The 17,058-nt window shown below is 42.0% G+C and overlaps 1 protein-coding gene across 10 annotated transcripts in view; it reads left to right on the top strand.

The window, feature by feature from the left end:
* The first annotated feature begins 1,085 nt into the window (after window positions 1-1,085).
* Window positions 1,086-17,058, top strand: part of SUPT20H (SPT20 homolog, SAGA complex component) — a 39,179-nt gene continuing 23,206 nt past the window's right edge. For 3 of the 10 annotated variants that reach the window (XM_083593184.1, XM_083593187.1, XM_083593180.1), the window contains exons 1-14: window positions 1,087-1,170; window positions 2,980-3,078; window positions 4,725-4,760; window positions 5,038-5,096; window positions 5,176-5,242; window positions 6,909-7,035; window positions 7,895-7,998; window positions 9,074-9,190; window positions 9,314-9,367; window positions 11,208-11,347; window positions 11,979-12,135; window positions 12,235-12,291; window positions 12,989-13,060; window positions 15,303-15,460. In XM_083593184.1, the coding sequence (XP_083449310.1) occupies window positions 3,073-3,078; window positions 4,725-4,760; window positions 5,038-5,096; window positions 5,176-5,242; window positions 6,909-7,035; window positions 7,895-7,998; window positions 9,074-9,190; window positions 9,314-9,367; window positions 11,208-11,347; window positions 11,979-12,135; window positions 12,235-12,291; window positions 12,989-13,060; window positions 15,303-15,460 (1,154 nt within the window). In that variant the 5' untranslated portion in view covers window positions 1,087-1,170; window positions 2,980-3,072. Of the gene's footprint in view, window positions 1,171-2,979; window positions 3,079-4,724; window positions 4,761-5,037; window positions 5,097-5,175; window positions 5,243-6,908; window positions 7,036-7,894; window positions 7,999-9,073; window positions 9,191-9,313; window positions 9,368-11,207; window positions 11,348-11,978; window positions 12,136-12,234; window positions 12,292-12,988; window positions 13,061-15,302; window positions 15,461-17,058 lie in introns of all 10 variants that reach the window. The other 7 variants (XM_083593179.1, XM_083593181.1, XM_083593185.1 and 4 more) reach the window with 5 other exon arrangements.

The raw sequence follows: 17,058 nt of genomic DNA on the forward strand, positions 1-17,058 counted from the left end.
GGAGAAAACACCTGCATGAGACCCTTGGGAGCTGCTGGCATTCAGCACAGGGATAGACAGTGAAGTAGATGAACTAGAGGCATGATTCATGTCCTTCTGTCCCAAGTGAAAGACTATCCCCTAGAAATTTTGTATTAATTAGAACAAACCAAAATGCAATCCTGACATCTAGTGGGCAGAATAATAACTTGTCAACCTAGTCAGCTGGTGGTTGAGCACACCCATCAATGAGGATTTGATGTAATTGATGTCCGGAGGGGATTTCTGAAATTTGTCCTGGATCTTTGTCCTGGATCTTGGGCAAGTCAATCAAAAAATTGTGGGCTTTGGGGCGTTTTTATAAAAAGATAAAAATAAAAATGGAGTTTTCCTTAAAAAAAAAAAAAAGGCTTGTTTGGGGTGTCCTGGTTTTTACTTATTGAAATATGGCAACCCTACAATGATAAATTGACTTTATGGGATAACCTGATTGAAGATAGGGAGGCAAACATTATCATGGAAGAAACCTCATGAATGCCTCTGTGTTGAGCTTTTAAATGCCTTATTGTTTTCTTTGTTGGCACAAAATAAGAGCCAAGTAAGGAAGATAATGGAACTCCTCTCTTATGAGGCAGTGATTAGGGCAGTAGTCCTCAAAGGTGCCATGCTGGTGTGACAGGAAAGGATGGCAAGTGTGGCGGGAAGATTCAAGGCCAATAAAGGAAACATTTAAACATTTCAGTGCAGCGCAGCATAGTATCCTATCGAAATATATCTATTTTTTAATCTTTTCAAAATGAGAGCAAGAGCATCAAGTGATGCTGAGGGCAATCTCCTCTTATAAATGAGATTACCCTTGGAGGCATCAATGTAAATAATGATAGTGTGCTGTTCTCTTTGACATGAGGGGGGGGCAGGCGGGAGGGGGGGGAATTAAGATTTTTATTGAAATTGGTTCTCCGTGTGTTTGCGACGTGTCTATGGAAGCTGGGCCTTTGGAACTGAACGAGCTCCCGGCGACGACAACAACAAGCAGCAGCAGCGCTCGGCCGCTTCCCGCGTTTCCGTGGCAACCGCGAGCGTCCGCTCCACCCCAGCGCGCCTGCGCGGGTCTCTCTTTCTCGAGGGCCCCGGAAGCACTTACGGCGGAAGTGGGCGATGGAAGCGCCGCTCGGACAGAGGCGGAGGCGGGTAGGTCTCTCGTTGGTCTGGGGGGGGGGGGTGTAAAGGGAAGGGGGTTGCTGAGCGAGGGGTCGTTCTGGGGGTGGGGTGGGGTGGGGCGGGGCGGCAAAGCATAGGTATCCCCCACCCCACACACCTGTGTCCCCTGCATCGAGGATGGGGGTGGGATAAGGTCCCCTTCCTCTGCTTCTTCCTCTTCTGTTTCTTTATTCTTCTCCTCCCCCGCCCGAACATTTCTGGAGGGGTTATTTGCACGGAATTGTGAAGCTCCGGTGGCTCCCTCGACGATTTCTCTATAGGTGGCCATTCCCCTCGTCGTTACATAGTGCGCATTTGTTTCTCAAGCTTAGGGCTCCAGCTGTTGTTGGACTACATCTCCCATCATCCCTGGCCACTGGTCCTGCTAGCTAGGGATGGTGGGAGTTGTAGTCCAAAAGCAGCTGGCTATCCAAGCTTAGGAAACACTTATCTAATTAAATGAAATGCAGGTATACTTAATACCAGTGTTTTTTTTCCTAAAAAAAAAGTTTGGGGATACTCTCATTTTGTTGTTTAGTCGTTTAGTTGTGTCTGCCTCTTCGTGACCCCATGGGCCAGAGCACGCCAGACACTTCTGTCTTCCACTGCCTCCCGCAGTTTGGTCAAATTCATGCTGGTAGCTTCGAGAACACTGTCCAACCATCTCGTCCTCTGTCTTCCCCTTCTTCTTTTGCCCTCCATCTTTCCCAACATCAGGGGCTTTTCCAGGGAGTCTTCTCTTCTCATGAGGTGGCCAAAGTATTGGAGCCTCATCTTCATGATCTGTCCTTCCAGTGAGCACTCAGGGCTGATTTCCTTCAGAATGGATAGGTTTGATCTTCTTGAAGTCCATGGGACTCGCAAGAGTCTCCTCCAGCACCATAATTCAAAAGCATCAATTCTTCGGCGATCAGCCTTCTTTATGGTCCAGCTCTCACTTCCATACATCACTACTGGGAAAACCATAGCTTTAACTGTACGGACTTTTGTTGGCAAGGTGATGTCTCTGCTTTTTAAGATGCTGTCTAGGTTTGTCATTGCTTTCGTCGTTACATAGTGCGCATTTGTTTCTCAAGCTTGGGGCTCCAGCTGTTGTTGGACTACATCTCCCACCATCACTGGTTCTGCTACCTAGGGATGATGGGAGTTGTAGTCCAAAAGCAGCTGGAGACCCATGCTTGGGAAACACTGATCTAATTAAATGAAATGCAGGTATACTTAATATCTGTGCTTTTTTTCTAAAAAAATGTTTTGGGGTACAGTGGTACCTCGGGTTACAGACGCTTCAGGTTACAGACTCCGCTAACGCAGAAATAGTATCTCGGGTTAAGAACTTTGCTTCAGGATGAGAACAGAAATCACACGGCAGCAGGAGGTAAAGGTAAAGTGGTTAGGTAAAGTGGTACCTCAGGTTAAGAACAGTTTCAGGTTAAGAACAGACCTCCAGAACGAATTAAGTTCTTAGCCCGAGGTACCACTGTACTCTCATTTTCCTACTCATATTGAAACATTGCCTCTCAAGGATTGATGGGAGTTGTAGTCCAGCAACAGTTGCTGGAGTCCCAAGTTTGAGAAGTCTATTAATTGCACCTACATCTTTAGCTGCTCTTCTTTTTCATCCATAAGCCACCACAATGACCAGTGTGTTTGTGCAGGGAAACCCCAGAGTCCTATCCCAGTCAACCACCCTTCAACCTCCATTTAGATTTTATTTTCCTATTTTTGACAAGTACATAGAATGTAAATAGAATGCCTTATATATTATTGTAATAAGTGCTTTTCCTCTTCTCTCACCAATAGAGTGCCTTAAACATGGACACAGGGAACTGACAGTGCTCTTCTGTGCCCAACTCAAAAAAAGTCATTTTTGGATGTTGTCATTGGGCTCCAGTCATGATGGTAAGATTTTTCTCTCTTCTGCTGTCAGATTCTGGTTTCTGAAATGCGTGCTTGGGACAGGGCAGAATAAATTAACTGTATCTTCTCTTTTTATTATTTGTAATTAGATTCAAAACATTGTGCTATAAGGCGTGTTCAGACCTTGGTCAAATTAAACCACGGTGTATTAGACCAAGAATGCTACATCTGAACCAGTTCAGGGCTTTTCAAGATGATAGTGAAATGTGGATAGTGAACAGAGGAGCCAGATGTGCAGCAGCAACCTTTCTTAAGATCTTTCTTGATGCTCCTCTCTTTTCTAGTGAACACTTGCAAGCAAGGTGGCGTGAAAGGGTTATTTGCTGATTGTTGTGCAGTAGATTTTACTGGCAGTGACCCATTTGCATTACGTTTCAAAATATACGTTTCAAAAACAAGAGTATTGTTCAGCCATATTTAATTTAACAACAGTTTTGACATGCTTAACTGCTAAAGGAAAAACTGGAGAATTTGCTGTCAAGGTGGGAGAGAGCAGCCTGCTCATGTTCTCTTAAGCATATGTCTGCATCAGACTATAGTGTAGGCATTGCCAGTTATACATCTGCTTTGAGGTAGCTGCTGTTGTCAAAAACCACAATGTAAGCAAACTTGTGCATGTCTCAAATATTGTCTTAATTGTCTGTGACTTGATGATTGTTATTGCTTGCACTCAAGTCCTAATTATACTTACTCAGAAGTCTGATTAATTTTCATGAGATTTGCTTCTAGGTAACTACACTAATGGGACGCGGGTGGCACTGTGGGTTAAACCACGGAGCCTAGGACTTGCCAATCAGAAGGTCGGCGGTTCGAATCCCCGTGACGGGGTGAGCTCCCGTCGCTCGGTCCCTGCTTCTGCCAACCTAGCAGTTCGAAAGCACCTTAAAGTGCAAGTAGATAAATTGGTACCGCTCCGGCAGGAAGGTAAACGGTGTTTCCGTGCGCTGCTCTGGTTCGCCAGAAGCGGCTTAGTCATGCTGGCCACATGACCCGGAAGCTGGACGACATCTCTCTCGGCCAATAATGCGAGATGAGCGCCGCAACCCCAGAGTCGGTCACGACTGGGCCTAATGGTCAGGGGTCCCTTTACCTTTACCTTAACTACACTATTAAATAAGGTATTTGTAATAATTGGTCAGAACACTTTATCTGGTGAAAAAATGATAGAATTAATAAATATTATATGATACTATCGGTGTTCGAAATTAGCCAGGGGCCAGGTGCATTTTACACCTGAATATTGACCCCTTGTGACCAAGTGAAGATGCCCAGGTGTCAGAATGGCATCTGGCATCTCCACTATCTGGAAGGGCATGCCTGGGGATCATTGATTATTGATTGTTTTCACACACTAATACCCCATCCTGTAGAATTCTGTCAGTTCTATTTTATCTGCACAATCAGAATGAATTTCAGGAACCAAAAAGTTATATTGAAAAATATGGTTTTAGAGCCATTTCCCCCCAAAATGGCAACTAGGCATTCCGCTTTGGCGACTAACCCTGGTTTAAGGATCCATTTGGTGCCTAGCGTTTCTAACACTGGGTACTATTTTATATCGGATGATATAGTACAAGAATCTATATTAACATATGCTTTCTAAGAAAGATCTTTTTATCATTTTACAGCAGCAAGCTTTAGAACTTGCATTGGATCGTGCTGAGGTAAGTAGTAGATTGTATGAATTGCACACATATTTAATGTTACATTTAATAATCATCTGCATTGTATCAAAGTTTCCCCAGTTATTCAGAACACTGTACAGAAAATAAATTTCATAAACTGAAAATGTAATAGGAGAGAAAGAGATTTATCACTCATTTTTTGTTTAATTTAATGTAAACATAATTTAATGTAAACATACACACTCCTAAATCCCCTAAAGCAGTTTGCATATCTTTGTACCACTAAACTTATTTGTGTGGGGTTTGTTTTTTTCAGTATATCATTGAAAGTGCACGCCAGAGGCCTCCCAAACGAAAATATTTATCCAGTGGGAGGTAAGAATTATTTAGTGCCTCTTGTTTACTTCAACAGACAAAATGGTTACTGAATTGTGTTTCCTCTTCACAATTTTAGAAAATCTGTGTTTCAAAAATTATATGAACTGTATCTGGAAGAATGCGATAAAGAGCCTGAAATAAAGGTAAGTGGGACTTATTTGCCAAGCACTCGCTCCATTACTGTCTTGCTGGTGGTCTGCACTAGAGCTCTGATAAGCCTCGCTTTCATTTTGTTTAATTAATTTATATTTCTATACTGCTTTCTAAAAATAAAAAAGCTCCCTGAAAGTAAAATCCAAAAGCAATAAGAGTCTAGCCAGAATGTGTGCTTATCCACATAGTTCTTCCCAGAGGCAGGTTACTAGATTGAAGGGCACATGGTGGTTCTGGCCGTCATGGCTTTGGTGGTACAGCAAAGAGCACTTATTTCCTAGATCTGATCTGAGAGTAGAGCAGATAACAATGTCTGGGTGAGATTAGGACCGCTCCTGCCATGTAGGTCTTCCTACAGATTTGTTGGCAGGTAGAAATTGAGCAGGTACTTGTAGGGATGCGGGTGGCGCTGTGGGTAAAACCTCAGCGCCTAGGACTTGCCGATCGCATGGTCAGCGGTTCGAATCCCCGCGGCGGGGTGCGCTCCTGTCGCTCGGTCACAGCGCCTGCCAACCTAGCAGTTCGAAAGCATCCCCGGGTGCAAGTAGATAAAATAGGGACCGCTTACCAGCGGGAAGGTAAACGGCGTTTCCATGTGCTGTGCTGGCTCGCCAGATGCAGCTTGTCACGCTGGCCACGTGACCCGGAAGTGTCTTCGGACAGCACTGGCTCCCGGCCTCTAGAGTGAGATGAGCGCACAACCCTAGAGTCTGTCAAGACTGGCCCGTATGGGCAGGGGTACCTTTACCTAGAACTTGAGCAATGCTAAACAACTCCTTCCTTATAGAATCGAGTTTGGAAACTGTGGCCCTCCAAACGTTGAGCTCCCAAGCAGCCCCAGCCTGCATAGCATAAGGTCAGAGATGTTGGGAGTTGTAGGACCATCTATAGAAGGTGTTGAGGAAAGTCCTCTTTGTGAGGGATGATCTAAAACCCCACAGCCCTTATTTTTCAGCAGGAGGAGTCTGACACTCTTTTGGGAAGCGATCAAGAGATTGTAGTTCTGGACAGGGCAACATTCTATGAAAATGCATTGCAGCAAACGCACGCTAAATCCTCGTTTTCTTAGTGGATGGCTTTATTAACTCAGGAAAGTGGTGGTGTTAAATTATTTTGAGAGATTCAAGGCAGTTCTTAAAACCTTCATATAAATGAAGGTGCACCAACTTTGCCGAATAAAAGTAGATTGAGGGGGCGCTGCAGAACCTCTATGTGCTGCCTTGAGTTCCGTGGAAGAGAGGCAGGATATACATGTAATAGATAAACAGTAAACATAATTATTTGTTATTGGGAAGTGGAGTGGATAGGAATGGTTGAAGGCAGGACGAGTGTAGTAGCGGGTGAAATTGTCCTTCTGGGAGAGAAGTCTCCTATTCTTGGCTCTACCTTCACCAGGAGAGCAGACTAAATAATTTGTCCCTAGGCTTTTCTCAAGAATGTTCCAAAAGATCGAGCCCTTCCCTTTTTGTTTCTTTCCCTACAACCATTAGTTCTTCAGCACATAGAATGAAATGTTACTTATGAAACCGAGGTAGACTTAGTAAAGTAATTATAGTGAATAGCTGCTTGTTTCCATGTTCGTTATTTCATGTTGTTAGTAAACAGTGTTAGCTCCTGGATGCGTTGTTTTCATGAGTGTCACCCATTCTGAAACAGAAGCTGAGGCGAAATGTGAACTTGTTGGAGAAGCTGGTTTTGCAGGAGACATTGTCATGCCTAGTAGTGAACCTGTATCCAGGAAACGAAGGTTATTCGCTGATGCTGAGAGGGAAGAATGGGTCAGGTAAAGTTAACACTAAATGGCTGTTAACCTCCTGATTGTGCTTTAAAATAAACAGTGCTTCGAGCTGCTGGTTTGATTAAAAACTCTTTTGTGCTATTATTCTCTTTAGCTGAGAATAAATCTGTTTAAAGCCTGATATGATCTTCTGGACTCTGTGTGTCTGTTTGAATTCTTCCAGCTACTGGATTTTGTTTTACTTAGTAGAAGAAAGACCATGGCTATCTTTCTCTTGATCGGGGTGGCTAACCAGTGTGCCCCTATCCCCAGATTTTTTCCTCACCACCACCACCCTGTGTTTTTTCTCACCATGCCCTCAAAGTTGTCATTGGGAAAAAAGGATTTTTTGATAGATAGACAGACAGGAAGACTGCTCCTTGGGATCCTCCACTGCCACAATGTACAGTACTCCAAGGCCTTTCTGAAATGTATCCTTTTTAAAAATTACTGACTGCTCCCTTTTATCCATATATTAAATTGTACTGATCACACCTGTTGTGACACCAAAAGTATTTTTGTGACCACTGCCCCCGAGGCTGTTAAAAATGTGCCCTTTAGGTTTTCTGGCCACGTCCACTTTTAAACATTTTGGCTGCGCCCACTTTGACATGCCCCACCCCCCACGAGAGTTGACAGTGTGGCCTTGACTAGAATGAAGGTTGGCCACCCCTGTTCTAGATCATCTATTCATTTAAAACATTTTTAACCAGCCTTTCCTCAGTGTGAGGTAGCTTGTTACGTAACAGAATCACAATTTTGTAAGTTAATTTTTTCCCTCTTTTTTCCCAGAAAGGAATAATTGTGAAAGCAAATAGTTCACACACATATTCATAGTCAAATACATTCTTTGGTTTTAACGCAGATTCAGAAACCATTCGGCTTCCTTATGAAGAGGGAGAATTACTTGAATATTTGGATGCAGAAGAGCTGCCTCCTATTTTAGTTGATCTCCTGGAGAAATCACAGGTTTGAAAGACTTTGAAATGGTGTTTCTGTTTTTGTTTAGTGGTTGTGGGTAGGGTAGTGGAAGTAACAGTAACCATATACAGTAGTAACTATATGAGGGGGGTCTACCAATGTGGCTGAACCAGAACTTGTCTTGCTATGCTTTCTGAGGCTGCTAGGAGCTGTGATTCAGCAGCCTTTGGAGGACCAAGGATTCCCCATTCCTGCTGTATATAGTATATGTTCAACTAACTGACCAAATTCAGTGCCGAAGCAATAATTCTTCAACATCAACTTCGTTGGACTGGTCATGTGCGGATGCCTGATTATCGTCTTGCAAAGCAACTACTCTATTCCGAACTTAAAAATGGAAAGCATAATGCTGGTGGTCAACAAAAGAGGTTTAAAGACTCTCTCAAGGCAAATCTTTAAAAATGTAGTATAAACCCCGACAACTGGGAAACACTGGCCTGTGAGCGCTCCAATTGGAGAACAGCCTTTACCAAAGGTGTCATGGGCTTTGAAGACACTCAAACTCAGGACACAAGGGAGAAATGTACTAAGAGGAAGGCACTTTTGGCAAATCCACACCATGATCAGTTCCCACCCGGAAACCAATGTCCCCACTGTGGAAGGACGTGTGGATCCAGAATTGGCCTCCACAGTCACTTACTGACTCGTTGTTAAAACCGTGTTTATGGAAGACAATCTTACTCTGCTATGAGTGATTGCCAAATAAGGAGTATATGTTCAACTAACTGACCAAATTCGCTATCCTGTCTGGAGACCAAACTGCCATTTGGGTTCTAAAACTATGGTTACAACAAACCACAGTTTGGCATAATGTCTAAACTGAGCACTAGTATAAAATTAAAAATTTCAAAACTTATGAGCAACGCTTGAAAAATATTTCTAACCCTTAAGAAGAAGCACCAGTTTTTACATAATTTGGTTATTGTCCTTGTTAAGTTTAATAATAATAATAGCGTTTTTAAAAAGAGAGAGGAAGTATTCCCAGAGATCTAAAGATCTGTTTAGTTCCAGGTATAAATATATAGAAGTGCTGATATGTACATTTTTGTTTGCTTTTAAACAGATAAATATTTTCCATTGTGGCTGCGTCATAACAGAAATACGTGACTATAGACAATCTGGTAATCTCAAATCTCCAACATACCAAAGCAAGTACATACTTCTGCGCCCAACAATGCAGGTAAACAACTCGTGTATTTCAGCTTTGGTGTTGCTCTTAATTTTTTAAAAAAACAATCCTGATGCATCGTATTTAGAAATCCTGTACTTCACAAGTAATGAAAGGTTTGCCTCATTTTTCTAGACCTTGATTTGTGATGTGCATTCCATTACAAGCGACAACCACAAATGGACGCAGGTAACAAACGTGGCAGCTAAAGGAGTTGGTTTCACAAGTGTGGTAGTTTCCTAGTATTATGGTATATTGTGATGATACTTTCTGGTGCAATGTGGTCTTCCAACCCCAGGAAAGGCCATCTTGTTCAGTGGCATAAAGGTCTACAAGGAGATGAATAGGCCTAGGTTTCAGTGAAGTGGCAAGGTTATGTCTGGGCTCTGCTAGAGGTCTCAAATGATTTAATTCAGTGCCATAGATAGAGATAGATAGATAGATAGATAGATAGATAGATAGATAGATAGATAGATAGATATTTAAAACCCTTCCAGATAAGATTGGAAAGCAAGCATGTTGGAGAAAAGGCTAGTTTAGAGTCTTCCCTGACATCTAACATTCTTTGTGCTGGAAATGTTTTGTATGAAGGAAAATTTGCGCAAGACCCGACCCTGGAGTTTGCCACTTCAGTGAGAATATGTCATAGTGAGTCGGAGGTGTAGACCTATTTTGCATGATTCTGTTTATTAATACAGTGGTGCCCCGCAAGACGAATGCCTCGCAAGACGGAAAACCCGCTAGACGAAAGGGTTTTCCGTTTTGGAGGTGCTTCGCAAAACGAATTTCCTATGGGCTTGCTTCGCAAGACGAAAATGTCTTGCGAGTTCCTGCGGGGTTTTTTTCCTTTCCCCCCCCCCTTTTTCCCAAGCCACTAAGCCGCTTATCAGCTGATCCGCTAAGCCGCTTAACAGCTGATCCGCTAAGCCGCTTATCAGCTGATTCGCTAAGCCCGCTAAGCCGCTTATCAGCTGATCCGCTAAGCCCGCTAAGCCGCTAATAGCGCTAATCCGCTAATGGGCTTGCTTCGCAAGACGAAAAAACTGCAAGACGAAGAGACTCGCGGAACGGATTCTTTTCATCTTGCGAGGCACCACTGTATCAATATTAGGCAGAATCCAGAACATTTCTTCTGCAAGATCTGTTTGTATTGTGGGAGTTCAAGATCCTCTTAACACATCCCATGCCATTGGGGGGGGGCAGGAGCTGACCCTCCAGGCAGCTTTGGGGGTTGCCCACAAGGGGCTGCAGCAGGAAAGAGGAGGCTGAAAAGCATTGTTGCCCAAGTAGAATTCCACCTGACCCCATCTGTAATTATAATTACCCACGCGCCGCCCTAAGGTCCCATTGAGATGATAGATGGCAGAAAGGGGCTTGTGTGTATGCTCTGATTCTTTAGTGATGCTCACATGTGCAATTTCAAATTGGGAATCTTCCGAAGATTCTGTTAATAGAAATTTTGGTTTAGATTATTGAAACTGGCGAGAAACCATAGTAGTTCTGAAGAGAGGAGAGAGATGTCAGATTTGGGGCAATTGTGTTTGCTGGTCCCCTCTCTCAAACACAAATCTTAAGTCCCTGCGATATGACAGTATAATAATCACTTAGATTACAAGTTGAGAACAGCTGTTTCACACTGTGCATACACTCAACTATCATGTATGTTAATGCCAAAAATACTGTTCAAATATTTACAAATACTGTTTAAAATATTTGTAACATGCAGCCAGTCCTATGCATGCTTATTTATTTATAAAAAATACTTATCTGTTGAAATGGTTTACCACAATAAAACATAAAACTGTACCGTAAACACCATATAAAAGGTTAAAAACAGGCATCAATTAACCATTGTGGAAAGACGTACTTTAGTTGCAGGGTTTTCAGCAAGCGTGCAAAAGCTGGCACAGAAGTTGCCTGCTGTGTACTTCAAAATAAGTCCTATTGAGTTAAATGGGACTTACTCCCAAGTAAATGTGTATAGGATTGCAGTCTTTACTGCAGTTTTAGAACACTCTCTGTATTATAGGAAGACAAACTCCTGCTAGAAAGCCAACTGATACTGGCTACAGCGGAACCTCTGTGTCTGGATCCTTCGATTGCAGTAACTTGCACAGCAAACAGACTTCACTATAACAAGCAGAAGATGAATACTCGCCCAATGAAAAGGTATCGGAAAGTCATAATCTACTGGTCCTTGATTTATAAAAAGTCTGGTTGAACGGAATAGGCTGCTTTAATGGGGAAAAGTTACTTGTTGTTAAGTTTCGAAGAACCTCAAAGACCTGGAATGTCTGCTTTCCCTAGAACAAACACCCTTAACATTTTGTTTGGAGCAGAACACATTTGTGATGAACAATGATCATTTTAAAAATGAATCACTCACCAGGCCCTAGAATTGCATCACTGGATAGCTCTTTGAGTGAATGCAAGCTTTGAGTGAATGCAAGCTTTAGAGCATGGGTAGGCAACCTAAGGCCCAGGGGCTCGATGCGGCCCAATTGCCTTCTCAATCTGGCCTGCAGACAGTCTGCAAATCAGCATGTTTTTACATGAGTAGAATATGTCCTTTTATTCAAAATGCATCTCTGGGTTATTTGTGGGGCCTGCCTGGGGTTTTTACATGAGTAGAGTGTATATCTGGTATCGGACACACAGTAAATTAGATGCCCATCCACACAGTGCCTTTTATGGTGGATTATCTGCTATGAAAGAGGATGCCTGGCCACTCTAGCAAGCTTGTATGAAAATGGTCCAAACTGCCTGTATTCTTTCCATTAATATTTTCAATATTTTACAGGTGCTTCAAGAGATACTCCAGGTCATCTCTGAATCGGCAGCAGGAGGTGTCTCACTGCACAACACCGCCGCAGCTCAGGTTGTTTGATTATTTGCAGAAAAGAAAGGAAAAGAAGGGAGCCCAGCAGTACGACCTCAAAATTTCCAAAGCTGGAAATGTATGCATGTTTTTAAAAGACAGCACATTAGATAATTAGATAATCTTACTTACTCCGATAACTATTGTTCATTTATATATTTGGTTTCCTTTTTTCCAGTGTGTGGATATGTGGAAACAGAATCCTTGCTATTTGACGGCGCCGTCTGAAGTAGATGTAAGTGCATAGGTTTCTGGAACAGGCCGAGATGAGTAAAATTTGTCATTCCTAGGATGCTATCCAAAGCTGTCAGTCTTCTGATGGAGCTCTGGCCCAGGAGCTTGTACATACAGATCTGTACATGCCAATGTAATCTCTCAGCTTCTGAAACATCTTGTCCAAGAAGTTCTGCTTATACAAGCCGGCCTACTAGCAGAACATGTTCAACACTACCTCTGTTTAGCATAGCTGCTAGTTGGACGTCACTCTTTTTCATTCTCTTCTGAAAAGAAGACAGATCCCAGTCCTTAAGAATAAATTGGCTATCTTAAGAAGAACATTTGAAAATGAAAACTTCTAGATTTTAAATCAGATTAATTACACCGTTTTTGTAAGGCCTGTTAAAATAAGTGAACGTGTAAGAGCCATCATTTAAAGGATGTATTATATTTGAAGAGGGTGGGATCTGTCAAGATACAAACTGGACTGAAAATGTGAGGTTTATAATCATGCCTGTTCTGGGAATTCTTTTTCTCCCACTTGTAAGGATCATCACAGCTCAATAAACCCTCATTAGGATTGTCTTGCCTTCACTCTCTGAACCAATCAGTATGATTATAATTCTTTTTTCCAATTATAAGGACATTTACGCTCCTCATCCACATCTTTAATCTGCTCTCATTTTAATTTACTGATCTCTTAACTGTTTCTGAAGGTGGAAAAATACGCCAAAGTGGAAAAATCTATCAAACCTGATGACTCACAACCCAGTGTCTGGCCCGCTCATGTGAGTAATAGTAGATTGCTTGCTAACCTTTTCGATAATTAAAGAGACATCGTGTTCCAAAAGATAGGAACACAGAGAACAATCAGTACTTGAATGTGTTTAGGTGAGTAAGGGAAGGCTCTAGGAATCTTTTCAAATTGTTATTAGGAAATACGGGGAAATGGGTCTTGTGACTTTTTCAGGAGTGCGGTTACATGGCATTGAGAGGTAACTGCTGTTGCTGCTGTTGATCATGCAACTAAAACCAACATGGATCTGTAGTCTTCTCTGTTCATGAGCCGTGTCTCACATTGAGCCTCAGAAGCAACTGCCTCTGAATTAGGGTCTTCAATCAGTTAGACCTCCCAAGTCGGTGGGATTGGTAGCAGTTTAAAATGTGATATTATTTTTTTAGCAAATTCATTATTTTTTTTATAAATATTTATTAGAGTTTTCAATTTTATACAAACAAAAAAGAAAAAGAGAAAGAAAAAAAAATATTAAAAACAAATCAATTTCAATATCAATTTTCAATAACATGTTTCCTTGACTTCCTCATACCTCCCCTTCTTGTTTTCTAGTTCAAATTGTTTATCCAGCAAATCCTAATCTCTTAACATTCCATTTAACATTCCATTTAACACCTTATTTTCCAATCAACTTCTTAAATTTTGTAACTTAAACAATATTTTTCCCAATTCTTTTTACCATAACAGCTAGAGACCACATAAATTCAATCCAGCATCTATTTTTTTAGCAAATTCAAACCACTTTGTGTACTCTGTGTACTTCTCATCAATTATGTGGTCAGTTGCCCTGTGTTGTTTCATTTCTACCACCATCCCTTCTCAATTTTTTAAAAATACAGTTTAACTCAGGGATTTGATTTGCCCCTATTGAAATGAATGAGAAACTGAAACCATTAGACTGCCCGCAGCAGCTTCTCAAAATCAGGGTGGGAAAAATAACGACTTTCCGCCCGTATCGTGAATCCTATATTTTTGTTGTTAGGTTGTTAGATCTCCCCCCGCCCCGTTTTTGTTGTTTTTCCCTCAGTACATTATTGTGGTGATACCCAAAGTTAGTGCAGATTCGTTGAAATTGATAGACAAACTGGGTAGACCAGGATTTTTCCTTTGGCCAAATTGCTAGCCTATATTGAATGTGCCTTGTACGCACATTGAAACCCTGTCGGAGCAGAACTGCCTTTCTGCTGCTTGGGTTCAGAAACCCAGCAAGGAGGAGGAGGTTTTAAGTCTTTGCTGAATATGAAACTGCTGAGATTAGAAGCATACAGGTCTGTATCTGAGCTGCAGAACAAGTTCTTCTGTTCACTATTGGGACGGAAGGAGTAGGGTAGACTTTTATAAAAGGCATGGACATTTTTAGCTTCACTTAGCTGTGTGGTTAACTTGGGTGGCAACTTTGCAGCCGGCAAAGGATGTCACCTGGCAAGAGTTCTCTTGAGGCTCATTGCCATAGCTTTTTTCCTCTGCTCCCTGAAACTGCTCAAATAGTGGCCCACTTGGAACTCATTTGGGGACAGGCCTAAAGGCACTGATACTCTGGTGCAGCAATAAAACTGCTAGTATATTTGCAAAGCTAAGCAGGGACAAGTATGGTTTCACATTGGATGGGGAACCGCTTGTTGAGATTCTTTTTATTTTATTTTATTCTATTTGCTTTAAACAAATACAGGTAAATATAAGCAACCAAAATTACCAAAGAGAAATCCTTAATAATAATAATAGAAAGGGATACAAAACTACAAAGAATATCAAAATACATGGCATAAAACATGAGCCATTATGGGAAAGAAAAAGGAAGGAGAAAAAGAAAGAAAAGAAAAGAACAAAAAAGAAAGAAACGAACCAAAACACAGGAAGGCTCATCTATTGTACACTTCCGTCAAGGTCACAACAGATCATTATTCTTATCAATTCTCTCTATCTGCATTCCATAGAATCCCTCATCTTGGTATCAGGGAACATTTCCCTATGCAGTATCATTCTAAACATAACCAGTTCTTTATTGATGAACCCTTTATTGATGAACCCTTGCATCGTGGGGGGTTGGACCAGACGGGTGTCCCTTCCAGTTCTACAATTCTGTGATTCTATTATTCTTCCTCTAGAATTTACTTGGAAGCAAAATTTAAAAATGCACACCCTGCCTCTTGTCTCAAGGGCTCTCCAGCGGTTTGCCTTCTTTTAATCTGTGAATTGGAGGAATCCGCTTGTATCAATATTTCTCTCTTTGACAGGAAATAAAAGATGATTATGTCTTCGAATGCGAAGTTGGCAGTCACCTTCAGAAAACAAAACTGACCATTTTCCAGTCGTTGGGAAATCCATTATACTATGGTAAAATACAAATGATTAAAAATGACGAAGACAACGAGAGCTCAACAATTCCATCACAGTAAGTGGCCTTCATCTTAAATTTTGGAGTAAAACACGTATTTTATCATTTGGGACACATTTTTGTGGATTTAGGGAAAATGGCATTTCTTTATTTTTCTTTGTTTTTTAGAAAAATAAATTTTACCTGTTACTGTTTGAGTTCTTGAAGAAATGAGGGTTAGTGCGGGAAGACGGCTAGCCCGCTCCTTCAGCAGGAGTTAGTCCTTGCAGCCCAGTTTTTTTTTCCCAAAAGTGTTCCGAAAAATCTCTGGTACAATCAAGCTGAGCCTCAAGGCAACAGACCTTCCCCTGTTGCTCATTCCCAGTACCTAATATTTTGAAATACACAGCTTCTGAATATAAAGAAGCTTCCGTTTGCAGCAATGACTGATAGTCGTTTTATTTATTCCATTTATATTGCGTCTGTTCTCCAAGGAGCTCAAGGCGATGTACATGCTTCTCTGTCTCTCTGTCTCCACCCGCCATGAAAAACGTTAGGGTGAAAGATGGTGACTTCCCCAAGGTCACTGTGCGAACTTCAGGGCTGAGTGGGAATTTGGACTAATGTGCTGTATTGAATGTAGAATGCAGAATGTTCCACCAGCGCAAGGATTTCTCCTGAGCAGTGGAATGTTCTGCTCCTCTCCTCTCCCTGAGCTCCACCTAATTCTGCTCTGGGGTTTGCCCAACCCTCCAGAACAGGTTTGGGGGTGGTATGGGGTGTGCAGGGGGGCAAGGGGCAAAGTCCCATTGTGTTAGTGCTAGCCCAAATATCTAGTTGAATAGTATTGGTGTTTTGCAACTTTGACCTGTTGCAGGACCTTAGCCAGACCTTAGCAGTGCATACGCAGAGTTCCAGAAAGCAATCAGTTGCAGGCAGGATGGACGAAGCAGGAACAAGTGCTGCTACTAGTAATTCGGTTACTTTATTATTTATAGCAGACTCTACAAGTTACTACAGTGGTACCTCGGGTTACATATGCTTCAGGTTACATACGCTTCAGGTTACAGACTCTGCTAACCCAGAAATAGTGCTTGAGGTTAAGAACTTTGCTTCAGGATAAGAACAGAAATCGGGCTCCGGCAGCGCGGCGGCAGCAGAAGGCCCCATTAGCTAAAGTGGTGCTTCAGGTTAAGAACAGTTTCAGGTTAAGAATGGACCTCCGGAACGAATTAAGTACTTAACCCGAGGTACCACTGTATATACAAGAACAGATACACTGATCTTAACTAGCACTCTCTGAACAAACTCCAAAGAGCTCTCAGAACACCACACTGACCAACAACAAACATTCCAGTCAGTAAGGTCATAAATCACTATGCCTGTGTGAGACCTTAACCAATGGAGAAGCTGTTTCCAGGCTTCCATATCTCCAGGCAGGTAACTCCTCTCTGCTCAGTTGTCTTGGCTGTTGGCCAACTCTTAACTGACTCTGTGTGAAGCTGCACAGAATTGCACGTAGTCAAAAATCCCAACAAATAGTTCCCCAAGTTTACAGTCCTAATCAACGCTCTAATTAAACTCTAAGCTTTAGTCCACACTGGCTTTATAATAGTGTCCACCTCAACTGATCAGATGTATGTCAACTCTTCTTTTTGCCTTAAACAAATCTTTAA

Source organism: Podarcis filfolensis (genome assembly GCF_964270895.1).
Source record: "Podarcis filfolensis genome assembly, chromosome: 17".
Taxonomy (NCBI): domain Eukaryota; kingdom Metazoa; phylum Chordata; class Lepidosauria; order Squamata; family Lacertidae; genus Podarcis; species Podarcis filfolensis.